Source organism: Strigops habroptila, chromosome 2, assembly GCF_004027225.2.
Source record: "Strigops habroptila isolate Jane chromosome 2, bStrHab1.2.pri, whole genome shotgun sequence".
Classification (NCBI taxonomy): domain Eukaryota; kingdom Metazoa; phylum Chordata; class Aves; order Psittaciformes; family Psittacidae; genus Strigops; species Strigops habroptila.
The window spans coordinates 98,056,300-98,082,656 of record NC_044278.2 but is presented as its reverse complement, the minus strand read 5'-3'; the positions used below and the strand labels follow the sequence as shown (position 1 = coordinate 98,082,656).

The following is a 26,357-nucleotide window of genomic DNA, read 5'->3' as shown; positions in this document are numbered from 1 at the left end:
CTGCCTGATTAGCATTAACACAGCAATATGAAAATGAAAGAAGGCCAGTCATTTTTGCAAGGGGAAGCTGCACATGTATCATAGAATCACAGAATCATAGTATCACAGAATCATAGAATCAACTAGATTGGAAAAGACCTTTAAGATCATCCAGTCCAACTCTTACCCCCAGGACTGCCAATTCCCCCACTAAACCATATCACTAAGGGCCTCATCTGCACATTTTTTGAACACTTCCAGGGATGGTGATTCCACCACTTCCGTGGGCAGCCTGTTCCAATGCCTGATCACCCTTTCAGTTAAGAAACATACTATCCGTAGTTCCATACAGTTTCTATTTTAGTGGGAATGCTTTCATGTGAAAGCTAAGTACAGTGGTGTTTGTAGATTAAGGATTGTTTACTCTTGGTAAGAGTAAGCTCCTTTCAAGAGCGGAAAAAAATTGCCAAACATTTTCTGAAATAACAGATTTCTCTGAAATAAATAGAAGCCAGTAAAAGCAGAATTTACAAGTTATTACTTTTTTCTTTTTTCTTTTAATAACGAGAAGTCATGTTTTGGAGTTTAAGTTATTCCAAATTATTCCAAGTATGGAAAGTCAAACTTATTTTTCTGTTTGTGTCCTAAGACTGTTTTGGAAATGGGTCTTAGATTTCCAAGTGTGTTGGTCTCAGACCTATAAAGCTACTGAATGCAGCAATAACTAGTCACCAAAATCTCTTCTCAGATTTGTTTTTTGCAAAGGCAAGGCCAAACCAATAATATAATGCTGCAAACACCAATTCCTTCTATCTCACAGAATATTAAACGTCAATCCCCTTAATTTGGTCAAGGCAGAAACAAGGACAAGGGAGAAATGATTTTAAGCTGTGTCTTAGATTTTTTGCTAAGGATTCAAATAAATGCTCAGCATCTGATATATTTGTGTTCCCAGGGATCTAGCAGGTGGGGCTGCGGCAATTCCAGAAATTCTTGTGGGCTCAAGTTCATGGAGGAGGTGCTGGTGATGAAGTTGTAGCAGCTGCTTGGTGGCTGCCGTTCTTTACAAATAGAGGGCCCTTTGCAGCCTGGGCTAAGGTGCAGCTTCAGCTGGATATGGTTTTCTTCACTTTCAGCTTAAACTTTTAGAGTATTCTTCAATATTTCTAGTGTTTGTTTAATGTGTCATGAGATACTGAAAGACTGCATTTAGAAGGATGGAGAGTCAGTGGTAAATACAGACAGAAACAGAAGGGAAGAGAATTTGGAATTCCAGAGAGAAGCCTGGAAAAGAAAGAACCAAAGTGGACACAGAGATATGTATATTGTTCATATATGTCTTTTTCTGATTGAATTGATTTCAAAGAACCATTGACTGAATGATTTTGTGTTATTCCTGAGGCAAGTACTGAGGACATGACTTAGCATGCTGTATTGTCCTCATAAATTCTGTTCAATACAGCTATTCCCATAGAGATGGCATGGGAACTGAGGTATAGCCCTCCTATTAATACCACACAGCTCAGCTTTGCATCAAACTGCAGCAGCTGCAGGTATAAATATTTCCAATAGGCAGCAGTCTCGGCATGTAGGTGCAGCAATAATACGTAGTAACACTGTTGTAATTTACTTTTAAAGTTTTCAGCAGATCTACTATCCTAAAAAAATGTAGAGAGAAGAGTTATTCCATTTTGCTCTGCAGTGTACCTATCTCTGGTATGGATCATGATCTCTCTTTAATGCAATAGTTATTCTTGTGTGAAGTAAAGTATAAGGATGTAACCTAAATAAAGTCTTTCTTCCAATTTTATTCTTTCTCTGTTTTTCAAACTGAGAAAGAAAAAGGCTAGAGAGGAAAGTAAGCAAAAATAAAGCCTGAATTGTTGCTCCTAGTTTGAAGAATCACTTTGACAGTCAGGTGATAACATAAGTCAATGTTGTTATGCTTTGATGCTAATGACTGTCACAGATCAGAAGCAAATCCCAGGTGACATTTCAGAAGTTGACTAATGCAAACGCTTCAGATGAGACTTTAATACTGTCTTTATATGGAAAATTGATCTCTCAGGGAAATTGTGTTTTTCCTAGTTTCTTATAAAAACTTTTTTATTTTGCTTTACTAATAGCTAGTTTCATTTTTACAATTGCTTTCACTTGGTCTTTCATCACTTACTTATCCTGACCATGCTGGATAAATTTTTGGCTCAGTATCATACATCTGGTTCTCTCTTCATTAGCTCTAGGGTGTGAGTGTGTGGGAATATTTCAGGTTTCAGAGGTTACTCATGTTCAACAGAAATAGAAAACAAACAAACAAACAAAGAAGTAGCTCCCAAAATGAGTTGCTCTCTCCCCACCATACATGGTGCTTAATGAAGAAACTTTTTCAGTATTTATTTCTCTGGGGAAATTTGGGGCAGATTTGGGGTTGAGTGTAACTTTCTAAAAGTCTGAATGTTTGGACTGATGTTTTGGTTTGGCCTGTTTTAGGCAGAAGTCTGTTGGTTAAATACTGAAACATAGATTATTCTCTCTGTGTTTCCAATATACATTGTGCATTTCTACTTTTTTTGTGTTATTGCTATTTTTTTTAGACATGACTGTTAAATGATTATAAATCATACCCAATGGGCCTCTCTCCTGAAAGCAATCATTACTGTAGACTCTTAAAATGAGCGGAGCACATTAATCTGAGGCTGAAATACTGTCGATTTTTCCATGTGACTCTGATTTCAGTTCAGAACTACATAATTCAAGGACTGTAAATACATTTGGGAAATGGTCAGTAAGTTTTTTATCTTGGGAAGTTACAATCCTGTAAAAATAAAAACAGTAGAGCCAATCTGCAGATAAGGTCTCCTTTAATGATTTCCTGATTTACAATCTTTCAGTTAATGAAATTCTTATTAATTATTAAATACAAAGACTGAGTGTCTTGCAAAGCAAATCAAGGAAGAAACTGTATAATTTAAAAAATTGATGCTGAAAAAAACCCCTTTAATTTTACTTTTAATAAAAGTGAAGGGAACTAAGGATACTAATAAACATTACACTGAGTCTAATAAATTTAAAAAATATTTCTTTCAATTTTCTTCTTTTCTGCTTACTTCTTTTTCTTGGTTTAGAACTGGCTTCAGTTAATTAGTCATGGAGAAAGATTATTTCTGTGTTTTGGTAGCTGGATATTGGTATTCATGTTTGTGATATGTCTCAGTGGTATCCCTCAGTACAATATGTAATTCACTAAAACAAAAGTATTTCTAGTATTCCCTAGTAAACTCTTCTGTAATCCTATGGACACAAGGTCCCAGGTTATACTCAAGATGATGCAACATAAAATACTGCATTAATGGATCTTACTGGCTACTTGTAGAAACATGCAGTGGAAAAGTATGAGACTTCTATCTTTACTGGGGAAACAACACATTCTCTCTAAAAAGTATCATCGGATAAGGAAGATGAGAAGAAGAAAATGGAATGAAAACTTGCAGAAAGAAGCATTTGTGTAGGACTTCATGAGTTTCTCTGAATGTGTATGAATACTTACTGTATTTATTTTAAGAAATAGTTGACACTCCCAGAAAATAGTGATATATGTTCTCCCCTCTTGTAACTTGCATTTTGTATACTAAAAACATTAGTCATTAACCAGAATGAGTTATTTTGCAGTTACTATTCTCACTTGACCACATTTAAGGAGCAGTCTATGCTGTCCATTAAATTTATTAAAGGTTAGTTCAATGCTTTCAGATGTTCTTAGGGTATTAATTATACCAAGAAACCCCTTGAATATCTGAAAGTCTGAAAAATCTGTACATTTTTGTTTGGGGTTTGTTTGCTTGTGGTTTTGTTGTGGGGTTTTTTTGGGTTGGTTTTTTTTTTTTTTTTTTTTTTTTTGGTTTGTTTTTTTGGTTTGGTTTGGGTTTTTTATTTATTTTTTTAGGTTTGGTTGTTTTGGTTTTTTTTTAATTGGGATTGCAGGTTTGGGATACAGTATTTCAATCTGTACTACAGGAGTAAAAAGTCTTTTCACTAACCAGCTAAATTAAAACACATGGGTTGGGGTCTTTTATTGCCTGTTTAAACATTCATGGGATAATTTTATTGTGAATGCCTTGGTTTTTAAAAAAGTTGAGCATATGAAACAAATATAGATGGGGTTATTCTTGCTTCTTCAGTTCCATTGGATAAAAAGTATGCAAGGTTTTATGAATTAACTCTTGATTCCATGCAGTGGAAGTTTCCCATGAGTTCTGTATGTCTGAGGTTCTATTGCTAATTTCCAGACTAGAAAGCATTATTAATGGTAATAAGTAATTAGAAAGCATTAGTATCTTAGTGTCTTTAGAGGCTCATTCTTTAGAAGCTCCTATTTTACATCTTGAATACCTCCTTTATCTCTATTGCAAGCCAACTCTGATACTCTTAAAATACAAGAGTGAGTATGTTGCCTTAAAAAGACTGCATTATCAACAAGGTCATAATCAGTTGCATTGTCAAAGAAGAGAGAGGAAAGATACTGAAGCAGCACAATGTGGAACTGGTATTCATTTCATCTATCAGCTGTTGGAAAGCTAGGTTTCTAGTCATAGATAGCTATCTAAACTCCCTTTAATATGTACAAGGGAGGCAAGGATCTCTGCCAAAGACAATAAATCTTATGCTACGGACAGTGTTTGAAATGGAAACATGCATTGGCCTCTGAATGTACCAATTTAGTTCTACAGTAGAAGGGTATTGGATTACAAAGAACTAAAGGCCAGACTGAAAAGACAGCAGTACTGAACAGTGCAACATTGAATACTGCAAAGCAATTGACTGTAACTATGACAGTCAGCTAAAGAGAGCAGGAAGTTTTAGATAAAATGAAAATAGCATAATTGATTTAGACTACACCCAAAGAAACCCAAGGCTGAAGGGGGAAGAGTACAGTGAAAAGCTATAAAGTTAAAAGATAGTGACTACCCAAAGGCTATGGATATAAATGGTTGCAAAGATTCATGTGTATATATATTTCATAACTGTATTTAACAACAGCAGAGGATTTGATTTATTTACGAGGAGAATTATTTGATGGAGGGACCTGTGATAAAATCAAAGTATATTGTATGACTGAGTTATCTTACAGTCCTGTGTTCGTGAAGATTGAAGGCTGCAAATTATTTTTGGTTGAATGTTAACAAGGAGATATCCTTGCTCCATTCTTTTGCACGTGTACAAATAAGGCAACTTTCCAAGTACTAAATCACTGGTTAATTAACTTGATTTGATGTAGTTCAATGGATTCAATTCTTTTTCATATCCGGAGGGTTCAAATTCATCCTTAACCACAGCAAGTTATTTTGTAGTATGACCAAAACCGTAAACTGTTTATGTAACCATAAACTGTCTCAAAGGATCTCTCTGGTCCTTCTGCTGTGAATGTAGGGTCCATAACTAAAGCTTTGGCTAGGCAAATTGTTGAAACAGAGAAAAATAAGAGTTTTAGTCTGGAGATTAGAGCTCTCATGTTGAAGGACAGCTGTCCCCAAGGACACCTTCCTGGCGTTGTCAAATAGTTGTTCGACATAGGAAAAGGGCAAACTTTAGAGCAGGGATTAAAACTGAAGAATTTCACATCCCAAGGGTAAATGCATAGAATTGCTATGTTTACACTTATATTTACTACTACTATTATTGCTGCTACTACTACTACTGCAATTACCATTACAAGTACTATTGTTTTTATGAGGTTGCTCTACTCACTAAAGCTGTTGGTATCTCTTAAGAGACTTTAAAATGAAGATGGATTATGTTGTTGTCCAACTTGTACTTCTATATTCCCAGAAGAAAAATTGATACCAAACATTTTGAACTGTATTAAAAGCTTATTGCCTCATCAAAATCTTTAAGCATGATCTGCTTCTTTTCTCTTTCGTGGTACTTTCCAGGATCTGATTAAATATCCATCTGAAGTTTAGAGAGGAAATGGGATGTTGTAGCCTGCAATACATATATAGTGGGCTTTGAGATGGACATATAATCAATTCTGTGTCTTTTTTGTCTGCGCTTTATTCCTGAGGAAGCTAGGCAAAAATTCTCCTCTGGAAGATCAGTCCAAGAATGCTGTTAAGGAAGACATTCTTGTTTCAAACATTCTGTTGAAGAACTTTTGGGTGCCTAAGTATCAGAAATATCCTCACCTTTTACAGGTTTCAACAGTTATAGATATGACGAAAATATACATGCTCCTGGAACTAGACACTACTTATTCACAGAAAAACCCAGATTGGGAGAGTCATAGAATTTTTCATTAAATCCTGACCTATCAAAAAAGAAATAAAATAGTGCTGTGTGCCAAATGCCTCATACAAACAGTATGTGTGAGATGTTTGGCCCACACCAGTCAAGGCTGCAGGCAGGGATGGGTAGGTTTGAACCTTTTACTTCCCTTGAGGAGAAAGTATGCTCACCTTTGCAAAGCTTAATAATGCCTCTGCTGTGGTGTTACAAACCTTGTGCACTTCTAAATCTTTCTTGGTACAGATATCATCTTGGAGGCATACAATGAGAAGGGGTGTTTTTTTGGCTGTCTGCAAAGCAATAAAAGCCCACCACCATTTTAAATTTGGACATATTTTGAGCTCTTATCTGTTTTCACAAAATGAGGTGCTTATTTGCCATTAAATTTAAATGGAACGGGATCAGACCCTTATTTCGTGTCAGGCTTTGATGCCTAAGAATCACATAAAAATTGGTCAAATGTTGAAGTATGCTTTATTTAATAAACCTTTACTTCAACATTCAGTTGTAAAGAAAGAAAAAAGAAAACAAAAGACTGACCACCTATTGCTATGCAATACAATTTCATGGCCTTATGCCTAAGCATCTTGCCCACCTGCACTGTCTTTGGTGTTCTGTCTTGTATGTACTTTAAGACTTAGACCGACTCCGAGCACAGTGAGGCCATGGTGTGATGGCATGGCTAATGTTTCAGCTAAACTGTTCTGTATTTTCACCCTGTTGGGAACTTCGTGCACAGGACAAACAGGCTCTTATGATGGCAGAATAGTATGCTGAGCTCTTAGGCCTGTGGTAGTTAACTTGTTCTCATAATGGCACTTATAAATGGCATTATAAATACCCTGCTCAGGCACATATTTTCTGGAATGAAACCACATGGCTGAAATGCATTGAAAGCTCATTAGAGCAAGGACTGTTTGTTTTGAGTTTGGCTAGTAAAAAGGTACTAAGCTTAGCTTAGAACTCTAAGGTGTTACAAACTAACTGTGATGAAGAATGAGAACATGAAATTGGTGGTGGAGAAGGACTGTTACCTAAGATATAAAGAACTTCATGAAAACATATGACACGTTTGCTTTATGCCATTTCTAACACAAATTTTACAGTACAAAAGAGAACTCTCTAAAAGAGTTGACCTAGTAAAAATGATATGAAGTTTTTCCACCATTATTATTTATTTCTTTTTATGCTTGTAATAATTCAGGTGCTTTCCAAACAGAAAAGCTACAGGCCCTGCCCCATGGAGCTCACAATCTAAAGATGGACGAGGAGAGAGACATGAAGGAGGAGGGGAAGGGGTCCACAGAGAAGTCAAGAGGCCAGGATGGAAATCAACCATATCTTAGCAATCAAATGTGGTTTGAATGTATTGTTGCAAAGCTATACAAACTGTTTCCCGACTGCTGCTCATACTTTCCATTTTGGTTCAACTAATTCACTCCTAGGTGCCATGGCACAGATAGATGTACAGGAAGGAAGCTTTCAATATGTGAGTTCACAATAGCACATGTATAAAGTAGAGCTAGAGAACTCACCTAAAAGTATAGAGATGAGAGGGATTTATCTGGAATTTCAGAACTCAGTTCAGTACCATGACAGTTTAGATCCACAATGGTATGGCTTTCTGTCAGGTCCTACAAGGTGGGAGTTATTTGTGATGGATTTCGTCTGCAACGTAAGTGTACTCTATGCATCTGGAGGTTCCTTAATGCAGACTTATACAAACTAACAAACATGGCAGGGCTAGGCAAGTTAAGAATGAAATGACCACACTGATGTGATATATTCCCATGTTTCCAAGGGAGAAGAAGGATGGTGCTGATAGTAAAAGGGTGGTTATTCTTAGGTCAGTTGTAAAATTACATTTTTAATAATGTAGGACACTAGTCACTGGTTAAAAAGAAAAAGACTGTTTAATTTAAAAAATACTGGTTTTGACTAAGACAATAAGTCACTCATCAGTTATGAAAAATACTATTAGGTTTTCTTTATACATTTAAATGTCTAAGTATTTTTTATCAAAACCTCCAATCTTGTTCCCCCAAAACTCTGAAGTTGTGAAAAAAACTCATCTTAAGGCTTGCCTTTAAAAACTTCTCAACAAATTGCCGCATTTTTCCAAGTACTCAGGGGATAATTGTATGCTTTTTTATTCCTGAAGTATCTTCCTCTTAGCAAATACGAGTGTATTGTGAAGTCAAAAGCATAGGTTGAAGGCAAAATGCATAGGTTGTCCATGTTTGGAAAAATAAATGATTGAAGAAGCAGTAGCTGATGTGATTACGGATTTCCAGGGAGTAATCCGTCATCAGTTTTTAGCAAGACACAGTTATTTCTTTTCCTATAAGAAACACCTTTTTTTTACAGTCTTCAAATCCTGCAAATGCTTCTAACAATGGTATCAGGATGGTGATAATCCTCTCGCTGAGGGGGAAAAGCTGTAATTAAATAATCAAATAGACTGATCTTTCATAATTTACAGGTATTCATATTCCTTCAATAAATAAAAGAACATACTTTATCTTTTGATTCTGTATAGCTTTTGAAACAAATTAAGTTTATAGCAATTTAAATAAATGATTCTAATAGCTTGACATGAATTATGCTGACAGGAGCAGCTTATGATTATTCTGGTGCCCAGAATCTTTTAAGAACCTACAAAGTTAAATAAAGGCTTACAAGTCTCTTAAGCTACTTTTTATTTGCATAGAAAAATATTTATAATAGGAGTCAACTATCATATGAGAGAAATTGCATTTGTTGTAATTGAAAAAGATAGCTAAAAAGTTTCTGTGGGTTATTGCAACAGTACAAGAATACAAGATGCTTCCATTTATTAAAAAATGTAAAACGAATCGTGAAAGCTAAAGCAGGTTACAAAACAGAAGGTTCCCGTATTATCTTTCTCTTGACTACTGTTACAAGATCATGTGCCACAGTTGAGTACTATAAAGTGTAATTCTGCATTTGCTAATATAACTCTTAGAACATTCCCCCCCCCCAAAGCACTATGCAAAATATATATATTTGTAAATGCTTCCTCCTGTAAGCATCACAACCTTGTTATCACATAATCACCCTGATCAATTGTTTCCTGTTTCTCATCACAGTCAAGGTTAATGTCCAACTCCTTGTCCAGCTGATCCTGCGGTGTGGCTGGTTCTGAGTTCTGTAACTCCATTTTCTCTGTTTCTGAAGCACAAATACTTCCCTCTTCTTGTGAATCCAAAGAGTCACCATTATTTTGTGATTCAGCTAACACACATTTTTTGTCAGGGCTTTCGATATTTAATTCACAGTTCATGGTCAGTTCTCCCTCTTCCAGTTCATCAGTTTTCTCACATTGTTCTTCTGCCTGTTGACGGGAAACTTCTTCGGAAACAGTGTATATTTTATTTGTACTCTGCTCCACAGAGTTTGGTTTTGATCGTCTGTGAAATAACCCAAAATTTTTTATGTCTGTTACAAAATTCACACGCTTTTGTTTCTCCTTAGTGGACTCTGACACCATCATTGCTGAGCCGTTGCTTACATTATGTGCTTCAGAGGCAATAGTGGCTGATCTTGGGTGAATCATGGTTGTTATGTCAAAAAGGCTGAAGTTCTTTTTCTTTCCTTTCTTGTTTTCTTCACTCTCACTATTTTCTTCATTTTCTGACAGAGAGGAAGTGTCTTTGTTCATCTTTGCGCTCTGCAAATTAGACAGCTTGCTTCCTTTTAACAAACCCAGGACTTCAAAACGAAAGCTGGAAATATCTTGTTTTAACTCCTAAAATTTAGGAAGAAAGATGAAACATCAGAGCACAAAAGCTAATTTGACTTTTCCTCTTGTAATTAAAAAGAGAAAAAAATAGGCTTATGCTAGGGATCGGTAATAAACTTCACCATGTGGATAATACCTTGCATCTTCAAGGTGCTTTGCAGATTGTCTAATGGATCTTCCAGGTGAGACAGAAAAGTGATCAGCAATTTTATCAGAGGAAACTTCAGAGAAAATGTGCCTTAGCCTAGACTGCTCGCAGAAATCACCGTCAGTGGTGGAGGAAGGAGCACGGACAACTTGAAGACCTACAGCCAATCTGCTAGACAGGATAATCCCATCATGATAACAGCATTTTGATCAACTCTTAACACCATCCCTTACACACACACATGGGGACACATGCATGCTCAAGGCACGCAGATGTGCGCACTCTTCCCTGTTAGTAGCAGTGCAGCTAAGGCTTTGTGCGTTTCCACTAAATGTTTGGCAGCTAGCAGCTAAGTCAGAATTAATCATTGCAGGCTGATTTCAGCCAGTGCAACCTCTCTCTCTTAAAGTCCTTTCTCAGGAGAAGGCACCTTGCTTTCAGGAGGTCTCTATTTCTCTTCATTTTCTCTAAAGGGATAGATCATAGAATCATACATCATTTGGGCTGGAAAAGACCTTTAAGATTATTGAGTCCAGTTGTAAACCAAACACTGTCAAGTCCAACACTAAACCATGTCACTAAGCACCACATCTACATATCTTTTAAATACCTTCAGGGATGGTAACTCAACCACATCCCTGGGCAGCCTGTTCCAATGCTTGACAACCCTTTCAGGGAAGAAAATTTTCTTAATATCCAGTCTAAATCTCCCCTGGCACAACTTGAGGCCATTTCCTCTTATCCTATCACTTGTTAGTTGGAAGAAGAGATTGACCCCCACCTTGCTACAACCTCCTTTCAGGTAGTTGGTTTAGAGAATGATAAGGCCCCCCTGAGCCTCCTTTTCTCCAGGCTAAACAACCCCAGTTCCCTCAAAGAATACACCTAGCAAAGAATACACCTGTCCAAGCCATGAACATCCAGTTTCTCCAGGATAATGCTGTGGGAAATGGTGTCAAAGGCTTTACTAAAGTCTAGGTAGACAATATCCACAGCCTTTCCCTCATCCACTAAGTGGTCACCTTGTCATAGAAGGCTAGTCGAGCAGGACCTGCCTTTCATAAACCCATGCTGACTGGGCCTGATGGCCTGGTTGTCCTGTATGTGCCATGTGATGGCACTCAAGGTGATCCGGTTGAAGCAATAATGAAGCAATTAGCTCAGGCTCTGGCTATATCTTCTGCATGCATAAGCTTAGGCAGATGAATATAATTTTGAATATTTGAAGTTCGAGGTGTGAAAAAGAACAAGATGCTAGAAATACACAGTAACGGATGTAAGCATTGTGATATATATTTTAAATGTATTTGACTACTTATTTAAATTTTCTGTCTTTTAAGTCATATAAAAGGTGTTCTGTATACAAATACATCAAAGACTCATAGAATCATAGTATCAGCATGGTTGGAAAAGACCTTTAAGATCATCAACCATTACTCCAGGACTGCCAAGTCCACCATTAAACCATGTCACTGAGCGCCTCATCTACACATTTTTTGAACACTTGCAGGGATGGTGATTCCATCGGTTCCCTGGGCAGCCTGTTCCAATGCCTGACCACCCTCTCTGTGAAGAAATTTTTCCTAATATCCAATCTAAACCTCCACTGGTGCAGCTTGAGGCCGTTACCTCTTGTCCTATTGCTTACCTGGGAGAAGAGACCGACCCCCACCTCACTACAACCTCCTTTCAGGTTGTTGTAGAGAGTGATAAGGTCACCCCTTGAGCTTTCTCTCCTCTGGGCTAAACACCCCCAGTTCCCTCAGCTGTTCCTCGTAAGGCTTATTCTCCAGACCCTTTACCAGCTTTGCTGCCCTTCTCTGGACCTGCTCCTTCAACTCAGTATCTCTCTTGTAGTGAGGGGCCCAAAACTGAACACAGTATTCAAGGTGCAATCTCACCAATAGCTGCATGATAGCAGATGTTAGCAGAAGAAAATCTATTTGCTAAGGTGCTGAAACTGTTTGCATCTTGCTTTACCATATATTATATGTTGTTACACCCACTTAGTCCCTGTTTGGTGTCCCCTTACACCAGCTGGCACAATTCAAACCAGCTGATAAAACTGATTATCGCTCCAGAGAAAGAAAGAGGGAGACTTGCTGATGTCGATGTACAACACTATGTCTGTGTGGTCCATCATGGCACAGACACTGCTCTAGGAAGTGAGTCACATACTACCTAAACAACTGAGGAGTGTGAGAAATATGCTTCACAGTCTTACAATATCTTACTAAAACACCTATAAACATATAAATAAACACATACCTTAAAATTTTCTTCTGTCAGTCCTTCCTCAGTTTTGGCATCTCTTATCATTGCTGCAACATATCTTTTCACCAGATTTCTCATAACTTCCTAAAAACATAAAATATTGTGTTAGCTTTCTTGGGATTAGTTACTAAACCTACACTCACCAGGCCTGTTTGAGATTCTTTGTGCTTTAGGAACATAACAAAACATGTAAAAACCTTACATCTGGTTGGAAATTTGTTCTGCTTTTCAGTGGAAGGTGATGATTTTAATTATCCTGAAAAGAGCTGTATTGTGTTTGACTGAAGGTATGTCTCATGCCAGTAGCATGCAATCTGACAGTGAGCAGTTGCTGATGCCTCATGAGGGACTGTAAGTCTATTGTGGTCGTATAATCTTATTTCCAGCTATACTCTCCCAAACCTCCTGCGATGTGAGATTCAGAGACTTTCTGAATCAGCAACAACAGCTCTAGGTTTAATGGGCTGTGACAGGTTTTCCTGTGTGTTTTGAACTCATGTACATTCTCAGCATCCACAAATCCTCCACCAATAAATTTCACAGTATAGCTGGAATAAGATTCTGTGTAGTGGTTTGTTCATTTTTAATCTGCTGTGTGATAGTTTCAATTGTTGCCTTCCATTTCTAAGAATCCTAAATTTATTTAGGTTGGAAGAGATGCCTGGAGGCTGACTGATCCAGTTCATGGCCATAACCAGTCAAGTGCTGAATAGCTCTAAGGGTGAAGATGCCGCAGCCTCCCTAAGCAACTTTTTCCAATTCTTTACTACCCTCACTATGATGATGATTTTCCTTACAGAATTTCCCTTCTTGCAGTTTGTGTCCATTGACTCCTTTTCCAAGAAAACTCTGGCTCCTCTCTAACCACCTACTGTGTTCTTGAAGACAGCAATTAGATCCCCCTTAACCTACTCCAGGCTGAAATCTGAGTTTCTCCTTTTATGTCAGCCCTCTCACCATCTTGGTGGCCTTTTCCTGGATTCCTGCCTGTTTGTTAACATGTCTCTTGCAATGGGGGGCCCAAAACAGGACACACTGCTCCAGTCTTACAAGTGTGGGCTGGAGGAGAATAATCGCTTCTCTCAAAGTGCTGCCTACAGCCTTACTAATGCAGTGCAGTATGTGTCTGGTATTCAGTTTGCAGACAGATGGTAAACAGCTGCTCTGTATTCACCTTCCCCCTGATTTTATAAATCCCTATTGTACTTCCCACAGCTGTCTCTCTTTCAGGTTGGAAAAGTCCTACTTTACCTAGTCATTTCTCATATGGAATCCATTAATTACCAAACCTGCAAGTGTACAGCCCACATCTTGTTTAACTTGGAACAAAAATTGAAAATAAATCTGAAAATTATTCTTTGTGCAATAATCTCAAAAAATCAGAGGCTGAAGCAGGAAGGATGAAGAAGATCAGCTTACAGGGTATCTAGGCAGTCGGGTTATTAAGGGGCAGGAAGTTGTCTATGGGGAACCAGAGCTGGAGAGATGGAGAGCAGGTTCTCATGAAATATGTCAGTGAGCTGCACATATGATCCTGATGATCCTAGCAGGGAGGAGGGACTATGTGGGTTGTTTTTTTTTAAAGGCAATCCATGTTACAGTGGGCAAAATACTAGTTAGTATATTATTGCTCTAGAAAATACCCTTTTGCACCCCAAAAGTAGATAACTCTACTTCTCAAATGCTGTTCTTTTGAACACCAAAAATACTATGCTTGTTTGTTGAGGATGAAATAAGTATTCATTTTGTGAGGTCTTCCTCTCTTTTTTTTTTTCCCTTCTTTCTCATGAAATTCTCCCTTTTTTTTTTTTTTTTTTTTTTTTTTTTTTTTTAACCTTTGAAGACTTTTTGGAGGCACAGAAAAATAGTTGTCAAAAAATAAACATGGGCCTGTACCTGGTACTGATGATGTCTTCTCAGATTGTCAGCTGCACGCCTCTAGGAAAGAACAAAAAACCATGAATCCTTCCTTACCTGGTAGTAAAATACTTGCTGCATAAGAAAACAGCAGGCCTGTGCAGTATGTCATATGTACTAAGCTGAGGGGTTGGTCAAAGTCTGTTGAAGACAGCAGTGTTGGAGCAAAGACTGAAGTGTATTTTACTGAATTGAGAATAGCTTGACATAAGCATGGTGTTAGCAAGACACTTGCTATGGCTCCTAATGTCTCATTTAAGACAGACCTAACCAATACCTGCACTATAAAACCATACCGAAGCGAAAATTTTCTGCTTAGTTCCCTATTAAAAACACGGTCATAGAGAGGGGTATGGAAGAAAGAAATTTAGCCTGCAATGCAGTTTGGTGTTGATAGGGAAGGAGGGTAAGAGGGCTAATAACTCTGAATAAGAACAGCAAAAAGAAGTGCAGTAGGATAAAAGCATGGTTCGAGCTTCAAGCAAGTGTTGCATTAGTTTATACTGCAATATCTAAGGGCTGTCCAGAAGAAGATGGGTCAAAAAAACCCAAACGTCTTGAAATACTTAGTCCTTGAATTACTGTTGTCCTCAATAGCATACTGAGTCACATCTCCCTATTCTATACCTTAATTATCTCTGACTGGTGAAAGAAAGACAATTTTAACTTGTGTTCTTATATCTGCTGCTGGTGAGAAAAGATGGTGTCTAACCACTGATTATATTTTTACAAAACAGAATACTTACAGCATCTTAAAACCGGGTAAAAGGACATCCAAGGGACTTGTTAAAATTGACCTCAGTTACATAATGAGGCAGTCACAGTAAGGTATTTTGTCATCTTCTTATACTTGAAACTGATTGGCAATTTATAATTAACACTTTCCCTGTACTCCGAATCAGTTTAGTCTTTAGAGGTGACTTCTTGTTTCTAATTAATTTGAGGGATGCAGTAGCTGTGTGGTTGAGCTTCACAAAAAATAATAGAAAGGGGAAGATCATGATTTCCCAATCACTCTGAACAGCCACTGTGCTGTAGGGCTTTATACATAAACATCTTGCCTTCAGTATTTTTCCAGATGGTGTTTCTGTATCTATGCCTCATCCAAAGAGAAGATGGAAATTTCTTGTGTTTAAGAGTGGAGGGACAGGCGAGCCACCCCACCGCCGGGGCCGGAGGGGGCAAGGCAGCCGTGGGGAGGTTGATACTCTCCCAGCACCCACCCGCCTTTAGCCGGTTTTTAGAAAAAAATTTCTGATTTTTCGCAGTTGACCACACGATGGAGATGTTTCATTTCTGCTGAGAGGGCACTGAAGAGGTCCGCGGCTAAGAGAGCTCAACAGATCTGACTTACAGGCAAAGGGAACAACACTTTAAGGTGTAATTGAAGTGCACTTCAGCTCAGGCAAGGCTAATAACTCATATAAACAAAACAAATGACGAATTTTGTCTTGTAGAATACTTTCTGGAGTTGCTGTCTGCTCTGCTTTAATTCACAATGAAATGTGAAATAAATGCATAGGTTTATTTCTGTACCCATAACAAGAAATGGCTATATCAGGTTTATCCTTTTCGTGCAACCGATTCTGAAATTCCCAGAAACAGAGGCTGTGGATTTTTAAACAAATTCATTTATGTAGTGACGTGTCCAGAACAGTTTTACTGCACTTAACAATTGTGTTCAATCCATATCACTGAGAAGGTGAAAGAGAATCCATTTAATGGTGCATTTTCAAACACAGACACATAAATACTGCACAGGGAATTATGCATACACATAACCTGTAAAAGTTATTACACCCATCACTTCTCTATCTTCTGTTTAAATGTTCAATCTCCAGTTCATAATGGCCTTTTGATTCCTTCTGAAAGCAGAATAAATCTTTGCTTAAACACATTCGAAAATCAAACTACTCACTATAAATAAATAAAACGGCATTAACATTCGTATTGTACTTATTTAGTTTTCAGCCAGCCTGCTTTTCCCTACGTGGTCATAGTCTAATTTGTGGTTGTTCGAAAGTTGTTTCAAGTTAACCACCATGCTATGTGCTTCTTCAAGTATTGAAAACTATGGCTGACAAAGGTATAAAAGTTAAATCTAACTAAAAATAGCAACATTCTTCTTCTGATGATGTTTTATTAGATCATGAAACTGAAGGGGATGATAAAACACTTTCCAAAGGGGGCATTAATATAATTTACTAAGCTTGAATAGTAGTTCTCCTAGTAGTGATAATAATTTTGGTCTTTCTGCTCATGCCATTCCTAATAATTTGCATTGTTTGGAAGAAAAATCTCTTTAGCAGTGAAAAATCTTAATTATTATATTGAATATTGAAAAATATTGGAAAAAAATATTGGGAAAATTATATCAAATATTGAAAAATCTTAAGTAATCTTAAATTACTTCTTTTGAAATGTTTTATCAAAATTGTGTATTTTATAAAGCAGGAATTCAAATCTAATATCTGCATTTGACCTCAAATTGGTTAGTGATAGAGGTCCAGAAAATTTAAAGATTGCCTGAAGTCATGGGATATATTCCTTATCTTGGATAGAAGCATCCCATAAAAAGGGTAAGAACTTATCTGTGTTGAGAAAGAGGTTTTCCCATGAGAAGGTCCTTGGCTATACAACAAACACTCCAGATACTGATTTCCATTCCAGGTGGAAGGAACTTCACTCAACTTTCAATAATACACGTTACAGAGAAAATACAAAACACTTATATTGACTTAGGAGTTGCATCATTTTCCACTTGGGGAACAAAGAATAGGGGAAGGGGAAAGGATATTTTTTCTGACAAATGATGATGATTATCATGTAGGTTGCTTGGAAAAATGGCAAAAAAAAAAAAGAAAAAAAGGCTAGAAAAGAGGTAACTTTTTATCTATACATCAGATGCACACATACACACACACAAATATCACCGAAGATATTCCTGATGATCCTTTCCATTTTCTCCTCTGAAATACTTCAAATTATAGGTAAAAAACTTTTTGGCAATTGATCAGACATAAAGTGGAATGTAATTTGAGTAAAACAGTACAATTTATTCCAGTGGGATTGGGGTTACTTTTCTTACATCTCTTTCTTGAAATAGCAATGGATTTCAGGTGGCCAACAGTAGCAGCCTTGAGACACCCAAAAGCCTTGGGCAGTTAGGAGAACTTGAGCCCAATCAATACAATTACATTACTAATCTGGCCTTTGCAAAGGTGAGCTGACAAATTTAACAGAACTGCTATATATATATGTAAAGAGCAGTACACACTGTTATTTCAGAGGTTTGATTGTAGGAGATCTTTGTGGTAATAGCTAAAGAGAATGCTGCATACCTGGGATGTCAAAATGACAGAAAATAAAGATGTGCTGCAATCTGAAAGGTAGAAGATCTCTGTCTGATTAATAGCACAGCTGAAGTACTAGTAAGCAACATGTAACCATCCTGGCCTTCCCTCAGCTGTAGTTGTGCTGGAGAAGCTGCCATCAGTGTGGCTGGGCAGTGTGTTGCTTTGGATTAAAAATCTGTCCCTTGAAAAAGCTCCCCTTGCCTCTCCCACCCACTGCTTCAGTGGTCCCAGTACAACAAAGGCTGACAGAACCACAGAACTGACAACCAAGGAGAAGCAAATTAATCAGCTTTCTTCAGAGGCACCTCACTTCCCTGCAGACTCTGTTCTTTCCCATGATAGCTTTGTTATAAGCAGCACTGTAGATGGCCCTGCAAGCAACCATGTCATACTTATTTCTACTGACATTTTTCTTCTTCATTCAAGTCAGTTAAATCCTTTCACTAGCATGTCTACTGTAAACTATTCTAGACCTGAGCCCTTTCTTTATGAGTTCTGCCTGCATATAATGAACTTGCAAGTGTACATATATATATATTTATAGTGGATTGTTGGTGACACATTTAATGCATCCTTGACTCATTCCTAGCTCATGATTCCTGTCTTCTTGGTACTAAAGTTTCTTATACAGATATCATGCCTGATCCTCCATTCTGTCTATCATCTGTTTTGTATCCTCTAGCCCTGACTCAGCTTTTGGATGCACGCTATTGCTTTTTCTGCTGGAAAACAGCATAGTATATCACCACTGATTAAAGCTTCCTAATAGGAAAGTTAGCATTTAAAGGTTTCAGAACAAAATGTTTTGAAATCTAGGTTCTGCCTTACAGACAACATGGCATCCACACATCCATATAGCAAATATAAGAAAATGAGCCCAAAACTGACCCTACAGTGTTTTTTTCCCCAGTAATGGTCATAGGGAAGGAATCAGAGTACCTAATGTGGTGTTCAATGAAAAGAAGTAGGTCCCAACAAAGCTTATCTTGTAGCTATGAGGCCAGTATTATTACAGGGGATATTCCAGTGAGCTGGAGTCAGAGAGCTGTCAACTGAGATTTGTGAACAAAAGGCAAAGAAACTCTTCTTTTCCCTTCGGTTCATAGGGCATAGAGGTCCTAAATTTCATTTGTAATGCAGTTTTTTGGGACAATTGAAAAAGCTCTGGGAAACCAATTCTTAGCTGTGGGTGAATAAGTTTTTCAAAACCAGAAAACAGCACATTCCCCCAGGACAAGCTCAGATCACCATGATGTGTCCATTCGTTCTCCAATGACTTAACCTCTTGGGGAAAGTCCAGTGAACAGCATCTGGTTTACATCTACCCAAACTGCGTGTAGACTTGACTGCTGGAGAAAATAGTGGCTCTCACAGTTCGATGGGTATGAAAAGATTTTCATGGAAATCAGAGTGAATAATGCATACCCACATCTTATTTCATTTTGGAGCTTGGGTGCATAACTGAGCGTAGAAATCACAAAGTGTTCTAAATTCAGATAGCCCTAATGGGCCTCGTGTTATAGCTGAGGAAGTAGCTGAAGAACTTTGTAGTTTTATGAGTTGCATAGATGTATGGACTGAATCTGCCTGGTCAGCCACAGCCACTCTTTCTGGGCACCTGGAAGTCTTGTTGCCATAATGGCTCTTCTGGTGAGCCCTCTGCTTCACAGGGGTTTCAGCTGTACTTTCAGATAAGTACCTAGTCTGTAAGAAACTAGTGATGGATATGGCCCTATGGTCTCACAGACTTTAGGATTTCCTTCTTCTCCCATCAAACATTTTTATTTTTAAATTTAATGTCCCACATCTCTCCCTCGCCTATGTCCTCCACTCCCAAACAGTTCAGTAATTAGGGGTTCACACGCAAATCATAAGGAAGTTCAGCTCTTTTATTTCTGTTCTTCCAAGAGAGTACCTTTCCCTTCCAGGGTCTTAATGATTTTGAGATGGAAATCTCTCCTGTCAGAGCTGCTCTGCTTTGGGTAAATAATTAAATATCCACTGGAGAATAGAAATGAACCTGGGTCTTTCTTAGCCCAAGCTATTTGCTTTACTGGGCACCTGCTCCTTCTCTCTCCATACAGAAATACCATCCTGGAGCTGAAAAGTCTTTCCCAACAAAAGCTTCTTTGAAACTGGTATGTATTTATGAAAAAGTTTGGGGGTTACGATTTTAGTGGGGGTTTTTTTCATCAAAAAAAAAAAAAAAGAAAATTATATTTGGAAAAATTCCTAACCAGCTCTGTGTATAGACTCCCTGCCCTTTGACATATTGCTGCACCAGTTTGCCAAAATCCAAGCTGCTAATTTCTAGAAGGTGGTCTTTATGTACCCCTGCAGGAGGTAGTCACAGGAACCTGGGGGTGATCTTTCTGAATTGCTTTCCTCACCATGCTATTCAGCATGTTTCTGAGAGCACCTTGTCTCTTTATTATTTCACAGACCCAGAAATTAGTTTACTCCCAAAGCTGCAGTTTGAGAGGGAAAAAAATGGAAAAAAAAAAAATAAATCCCTTATCCTGGATGGAAAGTCTGCCAGAAAATACTGTCCTGAAGGGCATTTTTGAGATGTATAGGGGTACTCTGGATCTGTCTCAGTCAAACAGGGATATTGTATTAACCAACCCTGGATCCTCAGCTGCGATACACTGGCATCACTCCATTAATTTTAATATCACTCTATCAGTTTACACTAGCTAATCATCCCCACCAAATGTTTAACAAATGCCTAGAAGCATTGCCCACTATCTCCCTCACACAAGCCCATCACTCTCTTCATTTTCTTTTTCTAATAAAATCTTACAGTTTTTCTTCCTGTTGGTCTCTGCATTTACTTCTTTCCCTTCCTAGGTTACACAGTGATGTTTTATTCTCAAAATTCTTCACCATTCATGCTAGTTCATGTCTTTAAAAAAAAATTTCTATTCGACTCACTGTTTGTCTCTCTTCACTGCTTTTCTAATATTAATTTTAATGGGGTTTTTTTTTCAGTGTTTCTTTCTTGTAGTCTATTACTGGTTTGTTTCAATGTCATCCTCACACTCATAAGCTTCCTTTTCTGACTGTTTCTTTCCTATCTACAAGTATGAGAGATAAGTGAACTTGTTTCTCCAAGTATATCCAGCAATTAAACTGAATGACATGATGTGACTGGAGAATACGTAGGAAAAGCCTATCCCTATTAATCAACTTATCAAGAAACTGGGAAGAAATGCAAATAAAAAGTCAATAGAGTAATGGTCCATCAAAGAATTGTATTGTATCCCTGGCTTCTTTGAAATGAATGAAAGTTTTGCTACCAGGGTCAACAGCATGAAGATTATAACCCTTTCTTCTTTCCCTTACCTACACATGAAATTCTTATATTATACTCTCGCATAATGCTTTGCTATCTGAGTTCCTATAAGACTTGAAAACATTTATATTCACCAAATCCCTATTATATAGAGAAAGCGCCATTGTCCACATTTTACCACAAAGAAAAATATCTGGTATATGTCCACATAGTTTTCTTTATGAAGGAGTTGGCAAAAAGCAAACTGAGGTACTGACTCGCTCACCATGGGAAATGCAGAAAACATAACTAGAGAGATTTAGTTGTTAGTGGGTTATGTTGTTGCCTGGATATTTGCTCTGGCAATATAGAAAAACTCTGCTGCCGACTGAGGTATCTCAGCTGGGTAAAGCTAGGAGGGGCAAATTTAAATGTGCTTTACCCACTGCTGCCACAAGAGAAAGTCTGTAGCTGAGATATTACACAGTCATCTTCTGAATCCAGGTGCAAGACTATTCTTGCTCCCCTTGTGTGTCTTTTCCCCTCTTTTATTCTAGAAATTTAACTACTAAGCAGCACTATTAGAATAAGGTACCAATGTGATTCTGAAATAACTCTAGCTTTAAATTCAAGTAAGCAATTCCAAGTAAATGCTGTTACCTTTCAAAATGTTTTCTTTAATAGGAACAGCTTTTTGTAAGAATGCTTTTATGGCAAACCCATTTCATTACATGATGAGAAAGGGAGACAGAGAATATTCCATGACAAATACTATATACACGAATCTGTGGTTCACGATGTGTCAGTGACACTTGAACTGTGACACTTGAGCTAGAGATCATCAACCACGCCTCTGGGATTGGTAGACAAGTATAGATATTTGATCTCTTGTATTTTTATTGCTTTTAATCTTTCTTGCATTATCTGTAGGAGAGGAACTGTCATGGTTCATATTGTCATTGCACAGGAATATGATGATGTTTTTTTCAGTCTAATACATTGACATGAAGATAAAAATTAAACATTCTCTGCTAGAATTACTCTCTAACTTATACATGTGTTATTTGACAGTTCGGATGGTCTGTAAAGCTGAGAAAGACTCATCTATATAGCAAAAAGGAGGGCTGTAGGCAGAATAAAACACAGGACTTACCCCTATTGTTCCAAAACTTTCAGGTTTTCTTCTGATTTTTTTCTTACAAAGGTGTTTCCATAACCATTTGATCAGATACCACAGAGACTTTGGGCTTGGTATGACATTAAAAGGAGTGGGTAGAGTTCCTCCTTCTTCGAAGTAACTCATCCAGAGTTTTGTTCGAGCAAACTTCCACTCAATGTCTGCATGATCCTGCACACAAAAAATGCAACACCAGCATAGATGTTGCTTTAATTAAGGAGGTGAAACAAACATCAACAAAAATCTGAGAACCTAAAACTAGAACAACTTTGAAATATGAAATGCATTTTCTTGTTAAAATTGAATTAATTTTCTTGTTAAAATACTGGAATCTGCTTTTGACAGAAGGTCTTTAACACAAAGCAAAGCTAAGCTGCTTTACTTCAGTAAAGAGATGTTGGATATGTACAGTATATATCCACTTTTAACTTTTCTTTTGCTGCTACAGGCTTTTAAATAATTAAAAGTATCTATCTCAGACAACAAAGGATAATTACAAGCAGAAAAATGCTACATTTCTGAAAGAGATGGGTTTTTTTTTATAATAGCAGCTTATCGTTATTCCACACAGATCACTCTAATTACTCTGCTGGGTAGGAGCTTCAACAAATGTTTAAGTCTCACAAACTCTCTTAGTAATTGTCAGCCCCAGAAATTCACAAATAGCTTATCCAACAAATCATGAGGCTACTTAAAACTCCTGAGCTGAATATCTTCTTTTCCTTCTATTTCAGATCCATATATTTAGGATAGGTTGTGGGGGTTTTATATTTTATTTTATTTTATTTTATTTTATTTTATTTTGAAATTTTATTTCTTTCGGATTCTATATAACATTGTATAATTTTGAAAAGTGTGAAAAAAATCAGAACTAAAGTCCATGTAAAGATTGCTAAATCTAGCAGCTGACCAAGAAGTTTAGATTTACAAGATTATATTTGGATGACAACCATAGTAGCCAAGAACTTAAACTACAGGTCTAGCCCTAGCCTTTGATCTTTAGCCAGATACACATTAATCAAAACAATAATTTAGAAGTTGTAGTGGGAAAACTATTCTACCTGCAGTCTTAGTTTTGATGAGCTAGTTTGTTGTGATATTGCGTACCAGACTTTGCCAACTAGTATTATATAAACACATGTAGTCAGTATTTCTTTTGTGGAGAAACTTGTTATTTCCTGATTAGAAAAAAAAAAGGCATTTTAAAAACCTAAAACTGCGAATCTTTCTTTCGTTTGCTTTCTGCATGATCATATTAGAATTACCATATGATGAATCAGTGTTTATTTTCATTAGCCTTCTTAATAGACAGCTGAGAAATAAAAATAGCACAGTAGCTTTGATAAGGATGAAGACAGGTTTCATTGAAGGAGAAAAACAATGACTGCAAAAGAGAAGTCATGGTCTTTTGTTTGAATTGCTAATGGGTCCAGAATTATCCAAGAAATATCCAATTTCTATTATCTGTATATTCATGCTGTATGAAAATAAAAAAAAAAAATCAGCCTTTTAAAGGTTAATAAATATAATGCATTAAAAATAAAGCAGAGACAGAACAATCTTTGGCAGAATCTCTTCCTCAGTACAGCCTGGGCAGGGCAGTAGCTCATGTCACTTGCCAGCAGCTTCAGAACACCTTTAACCCATGAGCTGGCTTCTGCAGCTGGGCCACCTTTTCCTCATTCAGAGTTGTGGGGAAATTCCCCTCTGCCCAATCTAACAGGGGTCTGGTTTCTGGGTCCTTCCAGAACAGTGAAAAGAATTAGAATGAATCAGAGAATTTGTCCCAATATCCTGTCTGTAAGAAAGATTTATTGCCAGCAAAATAGGCTGTAGGAACAGAGAGAAGGTATGTATTATAAATTGTCTAAGGATAAAACTTACAGCAATAAGTTGGTAAGAATTATTCATCATGGCTATTAGCATGTTGAGTAGAACAACCAGGGAGATTACATTATAGGTACCAAACATGGTGGCCCCAACAAATTCAGTAAATTCATGCCTTGCTTTCACATTGGTCACATAGAGATTGATGAGTCCAAATATAGACCAGAATAATGACTGCAGCGTTTCAAATAATCTGAAAAACAAAACCCAAAAGGAATAGTTGTACAATAACAACACATGTACTTTTCAGATTGTTCAGGTTTTCCCTAAACATACAAAAGTCCGTGACTTGCTTGAAATAAACGATAGATACCACAATAGAAGCAACATATACAGAATATCTTTCTAGGGAAACAATGGCTTAATGTTTCAAATCTGAGCTTCCAGATACACGATACTGAATCTATAAATAAGCCTGCGAGTAAAAGGCTGATTTTGTACAAACTTCTGAGGGATAATACAGTTTTAGAGATCTTATTTTAGACACTTGCCTTTGAAAGCATTTTGACCCTTTGCCTTGACTGTATAGGGTAGAATAAGGATCCAAAAGTAACTCAATGGTTGTGTTTAAATCAAGATGTTAAAACAATTATAGCATCCTCATACATGCTTGGTGTTGTCAGTTTATGCAATTTCTGGTTTGTGTTGAGAGCCACTGAGATAAAAGGAGTTGTATAATTAGAATGACATTATTATCATTAGCATATGTTTTGTTTTGTAAAGAATGGAGACATTAAAAAGACAAACATGCTGCTCAAATGAAACTTGTGCTTTTATAACTAAAGTATATGATATTCCCTTAGAGAAATTTGGGACAAGAGCTATGAAGCTAAACAACAATAACCAACTTAAAAAGGATTCCTCTGCAACTAGACAGTTCGACATAATTTCACTTTTGTACAATGTTCAGCTACACTACAGTGTCATAAGGATAGGCTCTGGTTAGACCCTTTACTCCTGAAAAGTTTGAAGCAAAATTTTCTGCTAGCCTGGTCGCATATGTTGGTATTAATTGGAGTGAGTTTTCCCTGTGGTCTCTCTCCTGCTCCTTCACCCTGACACCAGGAGCGGGTTACTTGGACAGGACTTGTGGGCCACCAGTGCTGTGCCCACTGCACCCGGAAAAGGGAGGCTGCTGAACTGTGGGGACCTGTAGCACCCTGGGTGGTCCTGCATGGGGGGACCTGCTGTCCAGAACTAGGCAAAACGTAACCCTTCAGCCCCTTTCTCACCAAGTGTTATCATCTTTGAAACAGAACTTTATCAAGCAACCTAGTACAGTGCTGTCCCACAGAGAAACCTGAGAGCGCAGTACGCTTTGACTTATAGCAACCCCAGGTCTTGAATCTCTGTGCCTGTACTACAGTGTGTATGAGTGGCAAAGTACTGCTCTGGAGTCTCTGGTATGGTTTGCACTTGCCTCAGCACAAAGTGAACAACCACTATTCTCTCCTGCTCAGTTGCAGCAAAGACTCTGCAGAAAAGATTCATGACACTTTGCTTGACACCATCTTCTGTCACTATTACAGGTAGTCCCCACTATTTCCCAAATATTGCTTCCATAAACTTGGAGCTCTAAAAAATTTCCCTGTGCTTTTCTGTTTAGATCACACAAAGTTTAGAACTACATAAGATGTTATTAATATGCGAAATAAATATACCATGCCTGAGCAAAGTGACTTAATTAAGATGATGTAAAAGGTGCTATTTTTATAAAATTATTTGCTTTGAGAAGGAAGCCATTGGTAATAAATATATTTTAAAAACAGCCTAGATAAAATTCATAGAAGGTAATAGGGAACAGGTATTTATAGTAGGAGTTTGATTCAGATTGGAAGTTGAAGATTAGATAGAGAATTAGTATTCATTTGGTAGAGTTTTGGTACTATAAATAAACTACAGAACAGAGTGAAGTAAAGTTGCTTTTCAAGTGAAAGAAAAATAAATAAACTTTAAACTGGAAATTAGAATACCGTATTTGATTGTGTGGAGTAGATGCAGTTTCAGTAGAAGGCTGGACTGAATGCTTTTTCCTGCCTCAGTTTATCACGTTTACAAAGAATCTTCATGATTTTAGACAACCAGATTTATTGAATGCCCACAAGTTGACATAGAAGAAATGCAGTGCGACAGCTGCCTGGATAAACAAGCTCTGATCTGGTGACCTTTTTCTCTTAATTCTAAACATGTACTTTCTAATATCATATTATCTCTCCTTTCTCTTTATTTACCTTTTTATCTTTTGAGATATCATGATTTGTACAGACTTCACTGTGGTACAGGATGAATATCATCACAGA

At 37.4% G+C, this 26,357-nt stretch overlaps 1 protein-coding gene across 3 annotated transcripts in view; it reads right to left on the bottom strand.

Moving 5' to 3' along the window:
• Positions 1–8,155: 8,155 nt before the first annotated feature.
• Positions 8,156–26,357, bottom strand: part of TRPC4 (transient receptor potential cation channel subfamily C member 4) — a 134,813-nt gene continuing 116,611 nt past the window's right edge. For 2 of the 3 annotated variants that reach the window (XM_030477058.1, XM_030477060.1), the window contains 5 exons: positions 24,055–24,250; positions 22,147–22,341; positions 14,343–14,384; positions 12,441–12,530; positions 8,156–10,030 (listed from right to left, as the gene is read on the bottom strand). In XM_030477058.1, the coding sequence (XP_030332918.1) occupies positions 9,314–10,030; positions 12,441–12,530; positions 14,343–14,384; positions 22,147–22,341; positions 24,055–24,250 (1,240 nt within the window). In that variant the 3' untranslated portion in view covers positions 8,156–9,313. The remainder of the gene's footprint in view (positions 10,031–12,440; positions 12,531–14,342; positions 14,385–22,146; positions 22,342–24,054; positions 24,251–26,357) is intronic. The other variant, XM_030477059.1, reaches the window with a different exon arrangement.